The 15,327-nt window shown below is 36.7% G+C and overlaps 1 protein-coding gene across 3 annotated transcripts in view; it reads left to right on the plus strand.

Moving 5' to 3' along the window:
- The first annotated feature begins 490 nt into the window (after nucleotides 1–490).
- NUP35 (nucleoporin 35) overlaps nucleotides 491–15,327 on the plus strand; it is a 36,388-nt gene continuing 21,551 nt past the window's right edge. Inside the window, exons 1-4 of one of the 3 annotated variants that reach the window (XM_082841467.1) lie at nucleotides 491–568; nucleotides 3,754–3,924; nucleotides 5,953–6,080; nucleotides 8,876–8,936. In XM_082841467.1, the coding sequence (XP_082697593.1) occupies nucleotides 529–568; nucleotides 3,754–3,924; nucleotides 5,953–6,080; nucleotides 8,876–8,936 (400 nt within the window). In that variant the 5' untranslated portion in view covers nucleotides 491–528. Of the gene's footprint in view, nucleotides 569–2,446; nucleotides 2,529–3,753; nucleotides 3,925–4,746; nucleotides 4,797–5,952; nucleotides 6,081–8,875; nucleotides 8,937–15,327 lie in introns of those variants that run through there. The other 2 variants (XM_082841468.1, XM_082841469.1) reach the window with 2 other exon arrangements.

Raw genomic sequence — 15,327 nt, forward strand, 5'->3', positions numbered from 1 at the left:
GTAAAATTGTGCCTATATAACACAAAATTTTAAAAAATGGCATAGAGATGGTAGAAAATATGTTTTGAGAATTGAGGTTCATGCAACTAAGGCCGGAAATCTACATTGGAAAGCGGCACAATGTTTCTTCAGGCCAACTTTTCCAGGTGGTACTTGGAAAAGCTGACGGATGACAGAGCACCGGGTAAACTCACGCTAATTATGAAATCGTGAGTAAAATAACTCGTACTTCTATAAAACTCAAGCACCAAAAAATCAGGAGGCTCACAACGTGAGCAGAAGAATTCCCAGAACCGCAGTTTCCACATTGTTTCATCACCCTACCAGTAAAAACCCTCTCGGAGATGTTGCGTCTCCGAAAAGACTGTTTTCCCATTCCAAAATGACGGCTCCGGCATCACAACTTAGGTATAGCGCATGTCCGGAAGTTACGCAACCCCATAAGGCAGCGCGCCCCTATCCGTGGGGAGAATTTCCGCCATTTTTGAAAATCGGGGAGGTGCGGGGCCGAGTGTCGCCGCTGCTGCGATGGCAGCGTTTGCTGTGGAACCCCAGGTGCCCACGTTAGGTGAGTAAAAAACTGCTTTTCCTCCCTAGCATTGCGATGCACACCGTAATCTTGGAAGCGGGCAAGCCTGAAGGCAGTAGTCATAGGGCTCTCGTCTCTAATTTCAGCCTCAGAGGGGCAGCCTCTGGCTCGCACCCAACTTCTTAGTCCGCCCCCTACTCGAGGAGTCTACACCCAGCCGCTACCAAAGCGGCTCCGGGAAAATGCGTGCCCCGAGGAGGGCGAAGAAACGGCGGTCTTGTGGTGACTCAGCTGTTTTGTGCCCCCTTATGCCGGAGCCAGACCTATCCATACCTGGGACTCCGCCAGCGCGTAGACGCGATGCTAGGTTCCGGGATCCGGGGAAGAGTTGGTGGGAAGGAACTCACCTGTGAACACCTGGGTGGGCAGTGCCCTGGAGTGTGGTTACCTTTCACCGCTGTTTGGTCACCTAGGCTTCTAGTTCCTGTTTGATTCCTTCCTTCTCCCGGGCTTTGCAGAAGAAATCAGTTTTTAATGGAAGCTTGAATCGTGCGACATTGAATTAACCAGGTGATGCAGCCATTGAGATATTAGCCTTAATAGGAGGCCAGGAGTTCGTTCGATTTCCCCCGGCTTTATCTTGGGAAAATGACTAAGTATTGTAGGTGGTCTTTTCCTCTAATCGGTCACGTCATGATTTTTTAAAAAAAATTAATTACCATTATTTAATGGGGGCGGGCATTGTTGAGATGTGTTGTCTTCAGAAAATCTTGCCAAGTTAGCAGGATGTCGATTTTGTGTGTGTGTGTCTGCTGAGTTTTGTGAGAACCGTTGAATATCTTAGAACAGAAAATAAATCGTCTACTGTCATAGAGATGTATTTGAAAGTTCGGTTACAACTTTATGGGTTTGAAAGGAGAGCAAGCAAGCAGGATATGTATCTGTAGAATGAGTTTTATTAGAGTTGAAGGATATATAATGCTTGCCATGTTTTGTGCAAAATAAGTTTCTTTTGAGAATAGAGTAACGTGTTTTAGCATTAGTTATAAAAAACTAAATGCATAATATCAACAGAGATACTCAGCTACATTTAAAGTTGGTCTAGGTATCATGTCTTGTATTATTTTAGAGGTCAAAAAGCTTTTCATTTCCAGTTCCAAAGTTTTCTACTCAACAAAAACATTTTGGAGTGTATGTTTTTTTGTTACAAATATGAATAAACCTCTGGTCAGAAATCTGACATTAGTTGTATTAATTGTTCAAGTCCACATATTGCAGATATTCCAGACGAGGAATAAACATTTTCCCAGCACCTAATGGTACAGTAAAACTAATGGTTACTTCAACAAACAATGCTAGCTGAGTAAGACACTGTACTTAACATGTTAGGAGTACAAGACTGAAATGGAATTTAAGACTTTCCAGATCCATTGGTATAGCTCTCTAAGTGAAAGGGTTGGGTGGTAAGTGACAGTTCAGTTAAGAGCCCTTTGTGCCCTCCTCACTCTGCTGCTTTCTACTGTATCACAATATACATTCGGATGTGTCAGAAATTTTCTTGACTTCATTATTTCTATACTTGCCATATATGTATTTTCTTTTGGGGCTGGGAGAGTGAACGTAGTTGGTGGTACCTAAAGCTTTGTAATACATTTATTACTATGGGTTTATAAATATATGTTCATAGTATGCTTTTGTTTAGACTTTTGGTTTGATTTTAGTGGTATGTTCTTTGGAAATATGTAATAGTACTGTGGTAACATTGTAACTAGCACTTTGAAGTAATTACAATGTAGTATAGCTCTTCACACCTTATTTCAGTATTTGCTTTATTCTTTTCCTGAATTTCTTTTCCTTTTTCCTTTTTTATGTGTTTGCATTGTTAATATCTAGGTCTACTATGATTAGAAATAAGAGGAAGAATAAATAATTGACAGCATTTGGATAGCAAGAAACACATTTTTGAGGCTGTTTAGAAGTTAAGGAGTAGTTAATAAAGGTAATATAAATAACATACCAAATGTTTGACCTTTCTGAGTACCATGAATCACATTCAGGCTTGTCAGATAGTTGAAAAATTAAATTTTCATAAGCAAAAATTGCAAATTCTACATATACACATCAGTTCCTCAGTTTTGGATATTGTAAGATACTATTAGAATAATATTTAATATTTGGTGAATACTTACTGTATGTTAGGCACTTGAGATAAGTGCTTTACTTGCTGTAAGTCTAATCAAAGCTCTGTGGGTGGGTACTACAGTTATGTCCATTTTGCTGAGACTGGAACCGAGGTCTCTTGACTCCAGAGCCCATGTTTTCCTTACTGGGCTATTTTGTTCTGAAATTAGAGGAAGTTATAGCTTCCTTATTTTTTCATAGTTGGAATAATAATAATACCTACCCTATAAATTGTGAAAAATAATTTTGAATTGATGATTGTGAAGTATCAGTTCTTAAGTTGGTTTTATGTTGGGGAGACTTTTATTGGTTATTCTTAACTTTAAAATGAATTGTTTTAAAAATGACCCAAAACATAACCTTTCCAAATCTTTTCAATATAATTCTTAATTGGTATGCTTATCATCACATTATTTCATATGTGCTTTAATGTGTGCATGATTACACTTTTATTACAAAAATGACTGACAGTTGTATATGGGGAAAGAAAAACGGGACATACAGCACGCTAAACCTATTGTGTTTGATTTGCTTAGACTTTGTGTAACTAGTGCACCTTGTTCTTGTCTTCGGTTGTTACATAGTAGAAGCTGATCCAGAAATGGAAAGAAGTTATTCTGTATGTATTAGGGATTTTTTTTAGATAATAAGCTAAAATTTTAAAATTTAAAAGTAAGTGTTGATTTTTAAATCTATGAAGTAATGTAAACAAAAACAGCTGTCAAATATTATTTGGTTAATACAAAATGTTTTACATTTTTCTAGAAATAATTTTTATTGGTTTTTAAAATAATAAAATGAACTATGGTTCTGTAATACTTAACAGTTTTGATTAAATTCTCAAAATTGTTTATGCTGAACATATGTATATGTATAACTGATTCACTTTGTTATAAAGCGGAAACTAACACACCATTGTAAAGCAATTATACCCCGATAAAGATGTTAAAAAAATTGTTTATGCTGGATTCTTGCATCTTTTTGTTAGATATTGTTACATTAAAGTCCTTTCTTTGTATTATTTTATTTTCTGATTCATTTAGGATCTGAACCAATGATGCTGGGTTCACCCACGTCTCCAAAGCCAGGGGTTAATGCCCAGTTCCTACCTGGATTTTTAATGGGGGATTTGCCAGCTCCAGTGACTCCACAACCTCGATCAATTAGTGGCCCTTCAGTAGGAGTAATGGAAATGAGATCACCTTTACTTGCAGGTAGGTAAATTGCTTAAAATAGTTTTATAGTACTATCAATACATGTACAAGAATTTTAAAAAGGGTAGTGATGCAGCGTTCACCCTCAAACCACATTTATTTAAAAAAATTAAGCAGTGTCTCTATTTTTTATTTTAAGATTATTGTAATAGAGGTGTAAGCAATATGTTACTATAATTCCAAGAACCACTCACTAAAAATATGCATACTACATTTTATTCAATCTAAGATGCCATTGATTGTAAAACTCACCATTTTTTTTTTTTTTTTTTGTGGTACGTGGGCCTGTCACTGTTGCGGCCTCTCCCGTTGTGGAGCACAGGCTCCGACACGCAGGCTCAGCGGCCATGGCTCATGGGCCCAGCCGCTCCGCGGCATGTGGGATCTTCCCGGACCGGGGCACGAACCCGTGTCCCCTGCATCGGCAGGCGGACTGTCAACCACTGCGCCACCAGGGAAGCCCAAACTCACCATTATTTTAAGTACCACTAAGAAAGAAAAACACTAAATATGATAGAACAACATTTGCCAGTATTTGTAAATTATCCCTGTTTCGGAGATGTTAGTGTGTGTGGGTGGGGGGAGGGGAATATGGTCGTTTAACTTCAGCTGAATTCAATTTAAATAATACATCTTAAATGTAATAATAGCAAATAGTCAAAAGAAGTGTAATTTGAAAATCTGTAAATATGAATTCTACTTCTAGTCATAGTGAATTAAGAGTCTCACTTATAGTGTGTTTAGTGAAAGGACTTACTCCACAAACTATGATTTGCAGTTGCCAGCACAAAATGTTATGTAAATGAAACATATCTTTTACAGGACTCTTTTAGCAAACAAATATTGGAAAAGATAACTTGGAAGTTTTGACTGTGAGTAGTGAGAGCTACAAAAATGATTGAATTCCAAATGTGAGCTAATATCCTTTTAATAGATGTTTAAATGAAAATTCTTCTTACTTTAATTGTCCTTAAGGTATTATTTCAGTTAAAGTGGTTTATTATCATTTTTTTTTTTTTTTTTAAGGATTGATCAGGGAGAATTATAAGTTATATTTGAAGTGATTCACTTAAGAACGTTATTCTGGACAGATTTTTGTTTTTTACATGTTTCAAGTGTATTATTTTTTACCGTAGCTACCATATATTGAGTGTTTATGAGCCAGGCAGTATGCTAAGCATTTTTTATGTTATTTTCATTCTTTTATCAGTCTTAAAGGGTAGTTAGTAGTATCCTCCAAAAGAGGAAGCTGAGGCTAAATGCAGTATAGAACTTGCTGAAGCTCACTGGTTAGTGACAGCAGGAGGTTAAAGCCCAGGTCAGTCTTGTTCTATAGCCTGTGCTCTAATCTAAACACCTTATGCCGTACTGTCTAGGCTCAGACATTAGTCTTACAGAGGGCCTGGACTGCTTTGCTACTTGGCATTGTTGATTCTCTGACTTAACGAAGATCCTTTTGTATCCCCCAAAGTTGGTCCTTTTCCTGTATGTTTATTATGTACTTAAATATATTTCTACTGTGAGAAACACGAATAGGAATTTGACAGTCAAATTCCACATTATGAGATTATATTCAAGTGTATACAAACTGGAGCTGTTTAATACCTACTTTCAAGTGAGAAATAGGATCAAATTTTGTATTGAAATGTTAAGCATCTTAACATCTAGAGAAAACAAAAGAAAAGCATCTAGAGAAAACAAAAGTTGCATGTGTTTACTAAAAACTAAAATTTCTGTTTACTTATTCTGGAACCTTTTATTCAAAGTGCAGTCTATGGATCACCAACATTGGCATCACTGGGAGCTTGTTAGAAATTCATAGTCTCAGGCTCCATCTCACATGGTCTGAGACATAACCTGAATTTTAACAAGATGCCCAGGTGATTCTTCTGTGTATTAAGATCTGAGAATTGCTGGGAGACAGGAATTTAAGTCATTATTTTAAAAATATTAATTTAAAAGATCTTACCAGAAAGATGGAGGATTTCTTTATTTTCTCACCTGTCTATATTTTTTGTGCATTGTTAGGTGGGTCACCACCACAGCCAGTTGTACCAGCTCATAAAGATAAAAGTGGAGCTCCACCAGTTAGAAGTATATATGATGACATTTCCAGCCCAGGACTTGGATCAACACCTTTAACTTCAAGAAGACAGGTGACACACATATCCTCATTCAGGACCATACATGTCCTTATTTCATGTTTTTATGTGGTTTTACAGGGAGGGTCAGTAATTTGAAGTGTTTGCCTGAGGTCTGTTTTAGTGTAATTCTATTGCACAGAATAAGCATTAGGGATAGTTATCCTAGAGTCTAATTAAATTGTGTTTATCATGAAATGTACTTAAAAATGTGATAGAACTTAGATAATTTTCTCGTATAGATAATTCTGTGGTTTTTAAAGGTGTGCCTATTCACCTGTCCGTGCCCCCAACCTCCTTAATAAACATGTAGAAATGATTATCATTTAAATTGTTCATTGTTTAAAAAGTTCAATATTTATACATAATTTTGTGAAAGAACAAGTGAAGATTCAGGGTTTATCCAGATCAAGGCACCTTGTAATGATTTGAGGTCTTTATTTTAGGGATGGTTTTATTAATATAAGACCAATATCCTTTTAGAGCTGTGTTCACTGTTTACTTAATTTACTGAAAACGCTTCCTTCTGCATGTTTATGAGCTGATGGTTTAGTGTGTTCCTGGTGTTGGTGTTCTGATGGTGATGTTAAATTTTGGTTGGTGTAGATGTAGGTGTTCTGATGGTCATGTTAAGTTTTGGTTGGTGTAGATGTAGGTGTTCTGATGGTGTTATTTTCAGTCAGATTATACAAGGTAGAGATTCTCTGTTTTAATGGTACTGATAGCACAAAAAAGTATGTAATACTTATGAAGTACCTACAGTGCACATGGCCTGATCTTATAACTTCTCACGTATTGTCTCATTTAATCCTCACAGTGAATCTGTGAGGTAGCTCTTACGAGCTTTATTTTATCATTGAGGAAACTAGGACACGGAAAGCCTAAGTAATTTGTCAAGGGTAAGGCAGCTAGTCTAGCAGAGCCAGATTTTAAACCTAGCAATCTTGAATCTAGAGCCAGTGTTTACAAGAGCAATGTTCTGCTAATACACACTACTGTGATTTCTCTTGATTGTCATTTGAAAGGTAGTGTGGATTTTTCTTTTAAGTAGGAAGTTTAGTAGCTTTTATAGTCAAAAGTTTTCTCTCCTATTACTATTATGCCTAGAAGGATATGTAAACAAAGTGTATCAGCTAAACTGGTAAGTTCTTTGTATAACGACATTTCTGCTGTTTGATTTGGAGAAATATTTTATGGCCTTTCCCTAAATCAAATATAGCATATTTTTTGGCAAGTTTAAGAAAAGTAGAAAAATCTTTCAGTAAATTTTGATTATAGGCTTGATATGCATGGCATACTAGGCCTGTTTGTCAAGCAAGGCACAATTAATTCATTGAGTTAAACAGATTACTTTCTTTTTCCATCACTTCTACACGTGCCCTCCTGTCGAGTGTAGTAGCTACTAGCCAAGTGTGGCTGTTGACACTTGAAATGTGGCTAGTCCTATACTGAATTGAGGTATACATGCATACTATAAAATTAACAACTGCTTGTGTGGCTTGTGTTATATGTGGTGTTATGTGGTGTTATAAACTTAACTATGTCCATGGGGCTTCCCTGGTGGCGCAGTGGTTGGGAGTCCGCCTGCTGATGCGGGGGACGCGGGTTCGTGCCCCGGTCCGGGAGGATCCCATGTGCCGCGGAGCGGCTGGGCCCGTGAGCCATGGCCGCTGGGCCTGTGCGTCCGGAGCCTGTGCCCCGCAACGGGAGAGGCCACAGCAGTGAGAGGCCCGCGTACCGCCAAAAAAAAAAACAACAAAACTTAACTATGTCCAGAATATTCTGGTCTGGAGTATTTTTCTAAAGGTTGATAGATAAATCTGATGTTTAGTTTGATATGAGGATCTCTGGCTTATAAGTTTATGCCAGTTTTTATTACTTCTCTCATAATACATGAAAAGAAAGGTAGTTTATAATTATTGCTATGTTCAAAATGTTTAAAAATCTTGTGGATCATAATTTGTAGAGAAAGTTTTTGATTTGAAAGTTGGTAAGAATATTATTAAAGTCCAAATTAGTTTTGCCACCTGACACTTTGGTCAACCTCTCTCTAATCAGGAAAGAAGTTATCATTAAGAATTGAACAATGCATTTTGTCTCCCTCCTAACAATCTCTCAGCATTTGGTCTGGTTGCTGGATAATAGCCAGATTTTAGATTTTCTTAGTTTAGTCAGAATCTGTTAAAAAATTTTCTCTCTATATGTTTACTTCTAGGGAAAGAGTCTGTTTCTCATTCTGAATTAGATATTTCTGTTTTTGTTTATAGAAGGACTTTTAACTACTTTAATCTCTAATTTTCTCACATTTAAAGGAATTAGTCTTTGTTACTTTCTACTAGTAAAGGCAGAGATATGCTGTCTTTTACTGTATAGACTGATTTGAATCTATAGTATTTCATGGTTTGTAAATGTCAATTTAGAAATATAGTTTTGCCATCTTTCTATTTTTCAATGTGAACTTGATGATTTGAGGAATAACCATTATCTCTGTTATTTCAAATATTGTATCTTAGGAACTAAAAACAAATAGCAATGTTACTGTCTACTAAAAATAATGTCTTTTTATCTAATGCAACTTTTCTTATATTAAACATATAATATGCTAACAAGTCTGGCATTTTAGATTAATACTGTTCAGCTTAAAAAAAATAAAAAAACTTAGAGAGTACTCTTCAATTGTGAGCTAATAGGCATTTCCAATACCTGGTAGACATTCAGTTGTCTGTTGAATTTAGTTTTTCAACACTTATTGTGTTTGTGTTATGGTTAGAACTTTGCATTTTTACTTTAACACTTCTGTTTTCACATAGGCAAACATTTCAGTAATGCAGAGTCCTCTTGTCGGAGTTATGACAACTACTCCTGGAACAGGTAAGCAATGCCTTTTAACACCAATGACTATTCTTTACTCTTTGAATGAAGATAATATAAGACCTTTGTTGGTCATTGCCAAAATTTTGTCTTTTATATTTCAAACTTGGAGACTTTCTCAAATGTCAATAACTTCCTTCAGCAAGGAAATATTTATTTGTATATTATTATTTTCTGAACTTATAGATAAGATGAGATATTTTACTGAAAAATATTAAAAAATTTAAAAATATGTATTTAATAGTGTCTCCTGAATTGTTAAAAACTAATTTTAAAAAAAGTAGTTGCAATTGAGAAGAAGAAGAATACAGAGACTGAATAATAAAGATGTTTTGAGAGATATTAGTGCATAGCTATAAATCTAAATGTCATTGACTACAAACAGCCACTGATTATATCTCATTTTTCTTTAAGATTAATGGTTTTTTTAATCACGGTTAGCATCATCATAAGCACAGCTCTTCTAACATATTTATATATTTATAATCTATCAAATGTTTGTTCAGTAAATATTTGAGCACATAACCAAGTATCAGGCCTTGGGAAACTGAACAAAATAGATAATCTTTGCCTTTATGGATCTTACATTTATTTATAGAATTCACATTTATAAGTAAAATAGTTTGTTAGAAGGTAATATATTTTATGGAGGAAAATTAAGCAGCAAAGGGAAGTAAGGAATGAGGGCTTATATTAACTAAGGTAGTGTATTAGTTTTCTTTTGCTGCCATAACATATTACCACAAACTTAAAAGTGGTTTAAACAGTTCAGTGTACTGTTTTACAGTTCTGGAGGTGAGAAATCTGAAATGGTCTCAATGGGCTAAAATCAGGGCATTGGTAGGCTGTCTTAATTTATGGAGGCTCTAGGGAAGAATCTGTTTTCTGCCTTTTCCATCTTCTAGAGGCTGCCCACATTTGTTTGTGGTCCCCTTCCTCCATCTTTAAAGCCAGCAACATTGTATCTCTGACCATTCTTCTGCAGTCAAGTCTCCCTCTCTCTCTTTTAAGGACTCTTGTGAATACTTGGAGCCCTTCTGGATAATCCAGGATAATCTCCCTATTTTAAGGTCAGCTGATCAGCAGTCTTAACATCTGCAACGTTAATTCTCCTTTGCCATGTAATGTAACACTCCCAGGTTCCAGGGATAAGGACATGGGCATCTGGGGGTGAGGGGAAGCATTATTCTGCTTACTACAAATAGTTATAGGAAAAGTAACATTTGCTTAAAAACATTTAGGTCAAGTTTTCTAAATAGAGGAAATAGCAAGTACAAAGGCACTGAGGTGGGATTGTGTCTGGGGTGTTCAAACAAGTATAAAGTATATACTGTGAAATGGAGTGAGTGAGGGGGCGAGTAATAGGAGATGAGGTCAGAGAGGTAATGTGGGCTGATGCAACAAGGCTTTGTAGGTCATCGTAACAGTTGGTCTTTACCCAGAAAAGGTGGAAAAAAATAGGATGAGATTGGTCCTGTGATGTGAATAGACTTTGAAATAAGGAACAGGGTGGAAGCAAGGAGACCATACGGTTGGCTACTGCATTAGTCCAGGTGAAAGATGGTGGTGGCTTAGACATAAAGGAAGGCAGGAAAGAAGGAAAGGAGGAACAACAGCAAAAACAGATGAAACAAAAGAAACAAGAGCAAGACAGTAGGTTTAAATGAACCAAATGGACAATTATATAAAACGAAATGTGCTAAACACTCCTGTTTAAAGGCAAGATAGTAGCAAAAGTAATATCCAATGACAAGTTAGATCTTTTTATCCTCCAAGTCTTGATTTCTTCAAGCAGTCTGAGTCATCATGGCAGTGTTCTTAAAGTCTAGATTTCTACTACTGGTTTGTTCAAGGCTATTTCTATTATGTTCCTCAAGTTTTTTCCAGCCTCCACCCACTGCCCTATTCGAAAGTCATTTCCACACTTCTACGTATTTGTTACAGCAGCATCCCTTTTGGTACCAAAATCTGTATTAGTTTTAAATTGTTGCCATAACAAATTACCAAAAACTTAGTGGCTTAAAACAACACACATTTATTACATCATAGTTTCTAAAGGTCAGATGTCTGGGCACAGCTTGGTTCTTTGCTTTAGAGGTCAGGTGTTAGCAGGGCTCTGTTCTTTTCTGGAAGCTCTGTGAATGAATCTGCATCCAGGTCGTTGGCCAAATTCAGTTCCATGTCGTTGTAGGAATGAGGTCTCTGTTTCTTTGCTGGCTGTCACCTGTAGGTTGTTTTCAGCTTCTAGAGGCTGCCCTCATTCCTTGGCTTATGAAGACAGCAATGGCAGATCAAGTCCTTTTCTATGATTTGAATCTCTCTGATCTCTGTCTTCTGTTGTATCTCTGATTTGACTTTTCTGCCATCTGCTGTTAAGAGCTCATCTGATTACTTTGGACTCACTGGAATAATCCAGGGTAATTCTTTAAGATCAGCTGATAAATAACCTAATTCTGTGTGTAAAGTCCCTTCACAGCAATACCTGGATTAGAGTTTGATTGAATTACCAGTCAATCAAACCAGAGGACAGAAGATTTGGGGTGATGTCTTTAGATTTCTGTCTGCCACATATATATAATGGTGAAAAATCTAGGATGTCACCTCTGTCTCAGTTACATACTTGAGGCGAAATGTTCTAGGGGAATTAGGTTTTAACAATCCTAATTTGATCAAATAGGCAGATGACAGTGCTTTGTTACGTGATAATGCTTTGCTACGTGACTATTTGTTATAATATTGACTATTCGGTTGAGTCAGTCAGTGATCCCAGAGACATTGAAGATGCAAAAGCACATAATGTTAAGTAATGTATTTTATACTTTAAAGGATCTCTTAGTCGCCTGAAAAGCATGCATTGTAATATTCTGATTGATGTCAAGTGGAAGAGTACAGGATTAAAGTTAATTAAACCTCCTTTTGTTAATTTATTTTTTCTAATTCTGTAACATCTATGAGGTTTTTGTAATTTTAGAAATCATATGTGAAAATATAAGAACTATGATAGGAAAAGATAACTGTCATAAATTGGCCACTGGGAGCCACTGCTACTTCTTATTTGAGTTTAAGGAATTTATGTAAAGTCTTAATGGGGCATAAGTGAAAAAGAATACTTTCTTTTTTTTAAGAATACTTTTGAAAAGATGTGATAGACATGAGTACTGTCATGCATGGTCAATACCTAAAGAAGACATGGAAAAAGGGAGTTGAGAAAATTGAGGTAGAAAATGAAGACTTTTCACTTAGAGCTATTTTTTTTAAATTTTAATTTAATTTAATTAGTTTATTTATTTTTGGCTGTGCTGGGTCTTCGTTTCTGTGCGAGGGCTTTCTCTAGTTGTGGCGAGCGGGGCCACTCACTGTCGCAGCCTCTCTCGTTGCGGAGCACAAGCTCCAGATGCGCAGGCTCAGTATTTGTGGCTCATGGGCCTAGTTGCTCCGCGGCATGTGGGATCTTCCCAGACCAGGGCTCGAACCCGTGTCCCCTGCATTGGCAGGCAGATTCTCAACCACTGCACCATCAGGGAAGCCCTAGAGCTATTTTAAACTCTTATATTTAGTGTTAAATAAATGAAAATTTCTTGTATGATTTGTAAATTTTAACTTTCTGAGATTGGCACCTTTTATAAAGAGACATCACAGGATTTAATGGCATGAATTGCTATTTTATGCTTAGGTTTTTGTATCCAAAGGTGACTTTGGTTAGTTTATAATTCTGAAAGTGAGGTTAAAAATCTCTTTTAGAATCTTATTTCTGGTGTAGAAAAACCTTGGTCATATAACAAAGTGGGAAATCTAGATTAAAGAATTTCAAAAACTTTTTTTAACCATTATCGCCTCTCATAAACAGTACTGAATGTTTGCCCTCTCTTTCCCCATCCTCACCCCTCAATTTTCTTCTGCTACTATTTAAATATTATGCTACTTTTCATCCTATTTTTATTTTTAAATATTTATTTTTTCTTTAGTTTTTTTTTTAACATCTTTATTGGAGTATAATTGCTTTACAATGTTGTGTTAGTTTCTGCTGTATAACAAAGTGAATCAGCTATACATATACATATATCCCTTCCTCTTGTGTCTCCCTCCCATCCTCCCTATCCTACCCCTCTAGGTGGTCACAAACCACCGAGCTGATCTCCCCGTGCGATGCAGCTGCTTCCCACTAGCTATCTATTTTACATTTGGTAGTGTATATATGTCCATGCCACTCTCTCACTTCATCCCAGCTTACCCTCCCCCACCCCCGTGTCCTCAAATCCATTCTCTATGTCTGCATCTCTATTCCAGTCCTGCCCCTAGGTTCATCAAAACTTTTTTTTTTTTTTTAGATTCCATATATATGTGTTAGCATACGGTATTTGTTTTTCTCTTTCTGACTTACTTCACTCTGTATGACGGAGTCTAGGTCCATCCACCTCACTACAAATAACTCAATTTCGTTTCTTTTTATGGCTGAGCAATATTCCATCGTATATATGTGCCATATCTTCTTTATCCACTCATCTGTTGATGGACACTTAGGTTGCTTCCATGTCCTGGCTATTGTAAATAGTGCTTCAATGAGCATTGTGGTACATGTCTCTTTGAATTATGGTTTTCTCAAGGTATATGCCCAGTAGTGAGATTGCTGGGGCATATGGTAGTTCTATTTTTAGTTTTTTAAGGAAGCTCCATACTGTTCTCCATAGTGGCTGTATCAATTTACATTCCCACCAACAGTGCAAGATGGTACCCTTTTCTCCACACTCTCTCCGGCATTTATTGTTTGCAGATTTTTTGATGATGGCCGTTCTGACCAGTGTGAGGTGATACCTCATTGTAGGTTTTTTTTTTTTTTTTTTTTGCGGTACGCGGGTCTCTCACTGTTGTGGCCTCTCCCATTGCGGAGCACAGGCTCCAGACGCGCAGGCTCAGCGGCCATGGCTCACGGGCCTAGCTGCTCCGCGGCATGTGGGATCTTCCCGGACCGGGGCACGAACCCGTGTCCCCTGCATCGGCAGGCGGGCTCTCAACCACTGTGCCACCAGGGAAGCCCGTATTTACAGGTTGTTTTTTTTTTTTTCTCATTGTAGTTTTGATATGTATTTCTCTAATGATTTGTGATGTTGAGCATCCTTTCATGTGTTTGTTGACAATCTGTATATTTACTTTGGAGAAAAGTCTATTTAGATTTTCTGCCCATCTTTGGACTGGGTTGTTTCTTTTTTTGATATTGAGCTTCATGAGCTGCTTGTATATTTTGGAGGTTAATCCTTTGTCAGTTGCTTCATTTGCTGATATTTTCTCCCATTCTGAGGGTTGTCTTTTCGTCTTGTTTTTGGTTTCCTTTGCTCTGCAAAAGCTTTTAAGTTTCATTAAGTCCCATTTGTTTATTTTTGTTTTTATTTCCATTTCTCTAGGAGCTGGGTCAAAAAGTATCTTGCTGTGATTTATGTCAAAGAGTGTTCTTTCTATGTTTTCCTCTAAGAGTTTTATGTGTCTGGCCTTACATTTAGGTCTTTAATCCATTTTGAGTTTATTTTTGTGTATGGTGTTAGAGAGTGTTCCAATTTCTTTCTTTTACATGTAGCTGTTCAGTTTTCCCAGCACCACTTATTGAAGAGGCTGTCTTTTCTCCATTGTATATTCTTGCCTCCTTTATCAAAGATAAGGTGACCATGTGTGTGTGGGTTTATCTCTGGGCTTTCTGTCCTGTTCCATTGATCTGTATTTCTGTTTTTGTGCCAGTACCATACTGCTTGATTACTGTAGCTTTGTAGTATAGTCTGAAGTCAGGGAACCTGATTCCTCCAGCTACGTTTTTCTTTCGCAAGATTGCTTTGGCTATTCGGGGTCTTTTGTGTTTCCATACAAATTTTTGTTCTAGTTCTGTAAAAAAATGCCATTGGTAATTTGATAGGGATTGCCTTGAATCTGTAGATTGCTTTGGGTAGTATAGTCATTTTCACAATGTTGATTCTTCTAATCCAAGAACATGGTATATATCTCCATCTGTTTGTATCATCTTTAATTTCTTTCATCAGTGTCTTATAGATTTCTGCATACAGGTCTTTTGTCTCCTTAGGTAGGGTTATTCCTAGGTATTTTACTCTTTTTCTTGCAATGGTAAATGGGAGTGTTTCCTTAATTTCTCTTTCAGATTTTTCATCATTAGTGTATAGGAATGTAAGAGATTTCTGTGCATTGATTTTGTATCCTGCAACTTTACCAAATTCATTTATTAGCTCTAGTAGTTTTCTAGTAGCATCTTTAGGATTCTCTATGTATAGTATCATGTCATATGCAAACAGTGACAGCTTTACTTCTTTTCTGATTTGGACTCCTTTTATGTCTTTTTCTTCTCTGATTGCTGTGGCTAAAACTTCCAAAACTATGTTGAATAATAGGGGTG

The sequence above is a fragment of the Leucopleurus acutus genome (genome assembly GCF_964270905.1).
Source record: "Leucopleurus acutus genome assembly, chromosome: 6".
Lineage (NCBI taxonomy): Eukaryota > Metazoa > Chordata > Mammalia > Artiodactyla > Delphinidae > Leucopleurus > Leucopleurus acutus.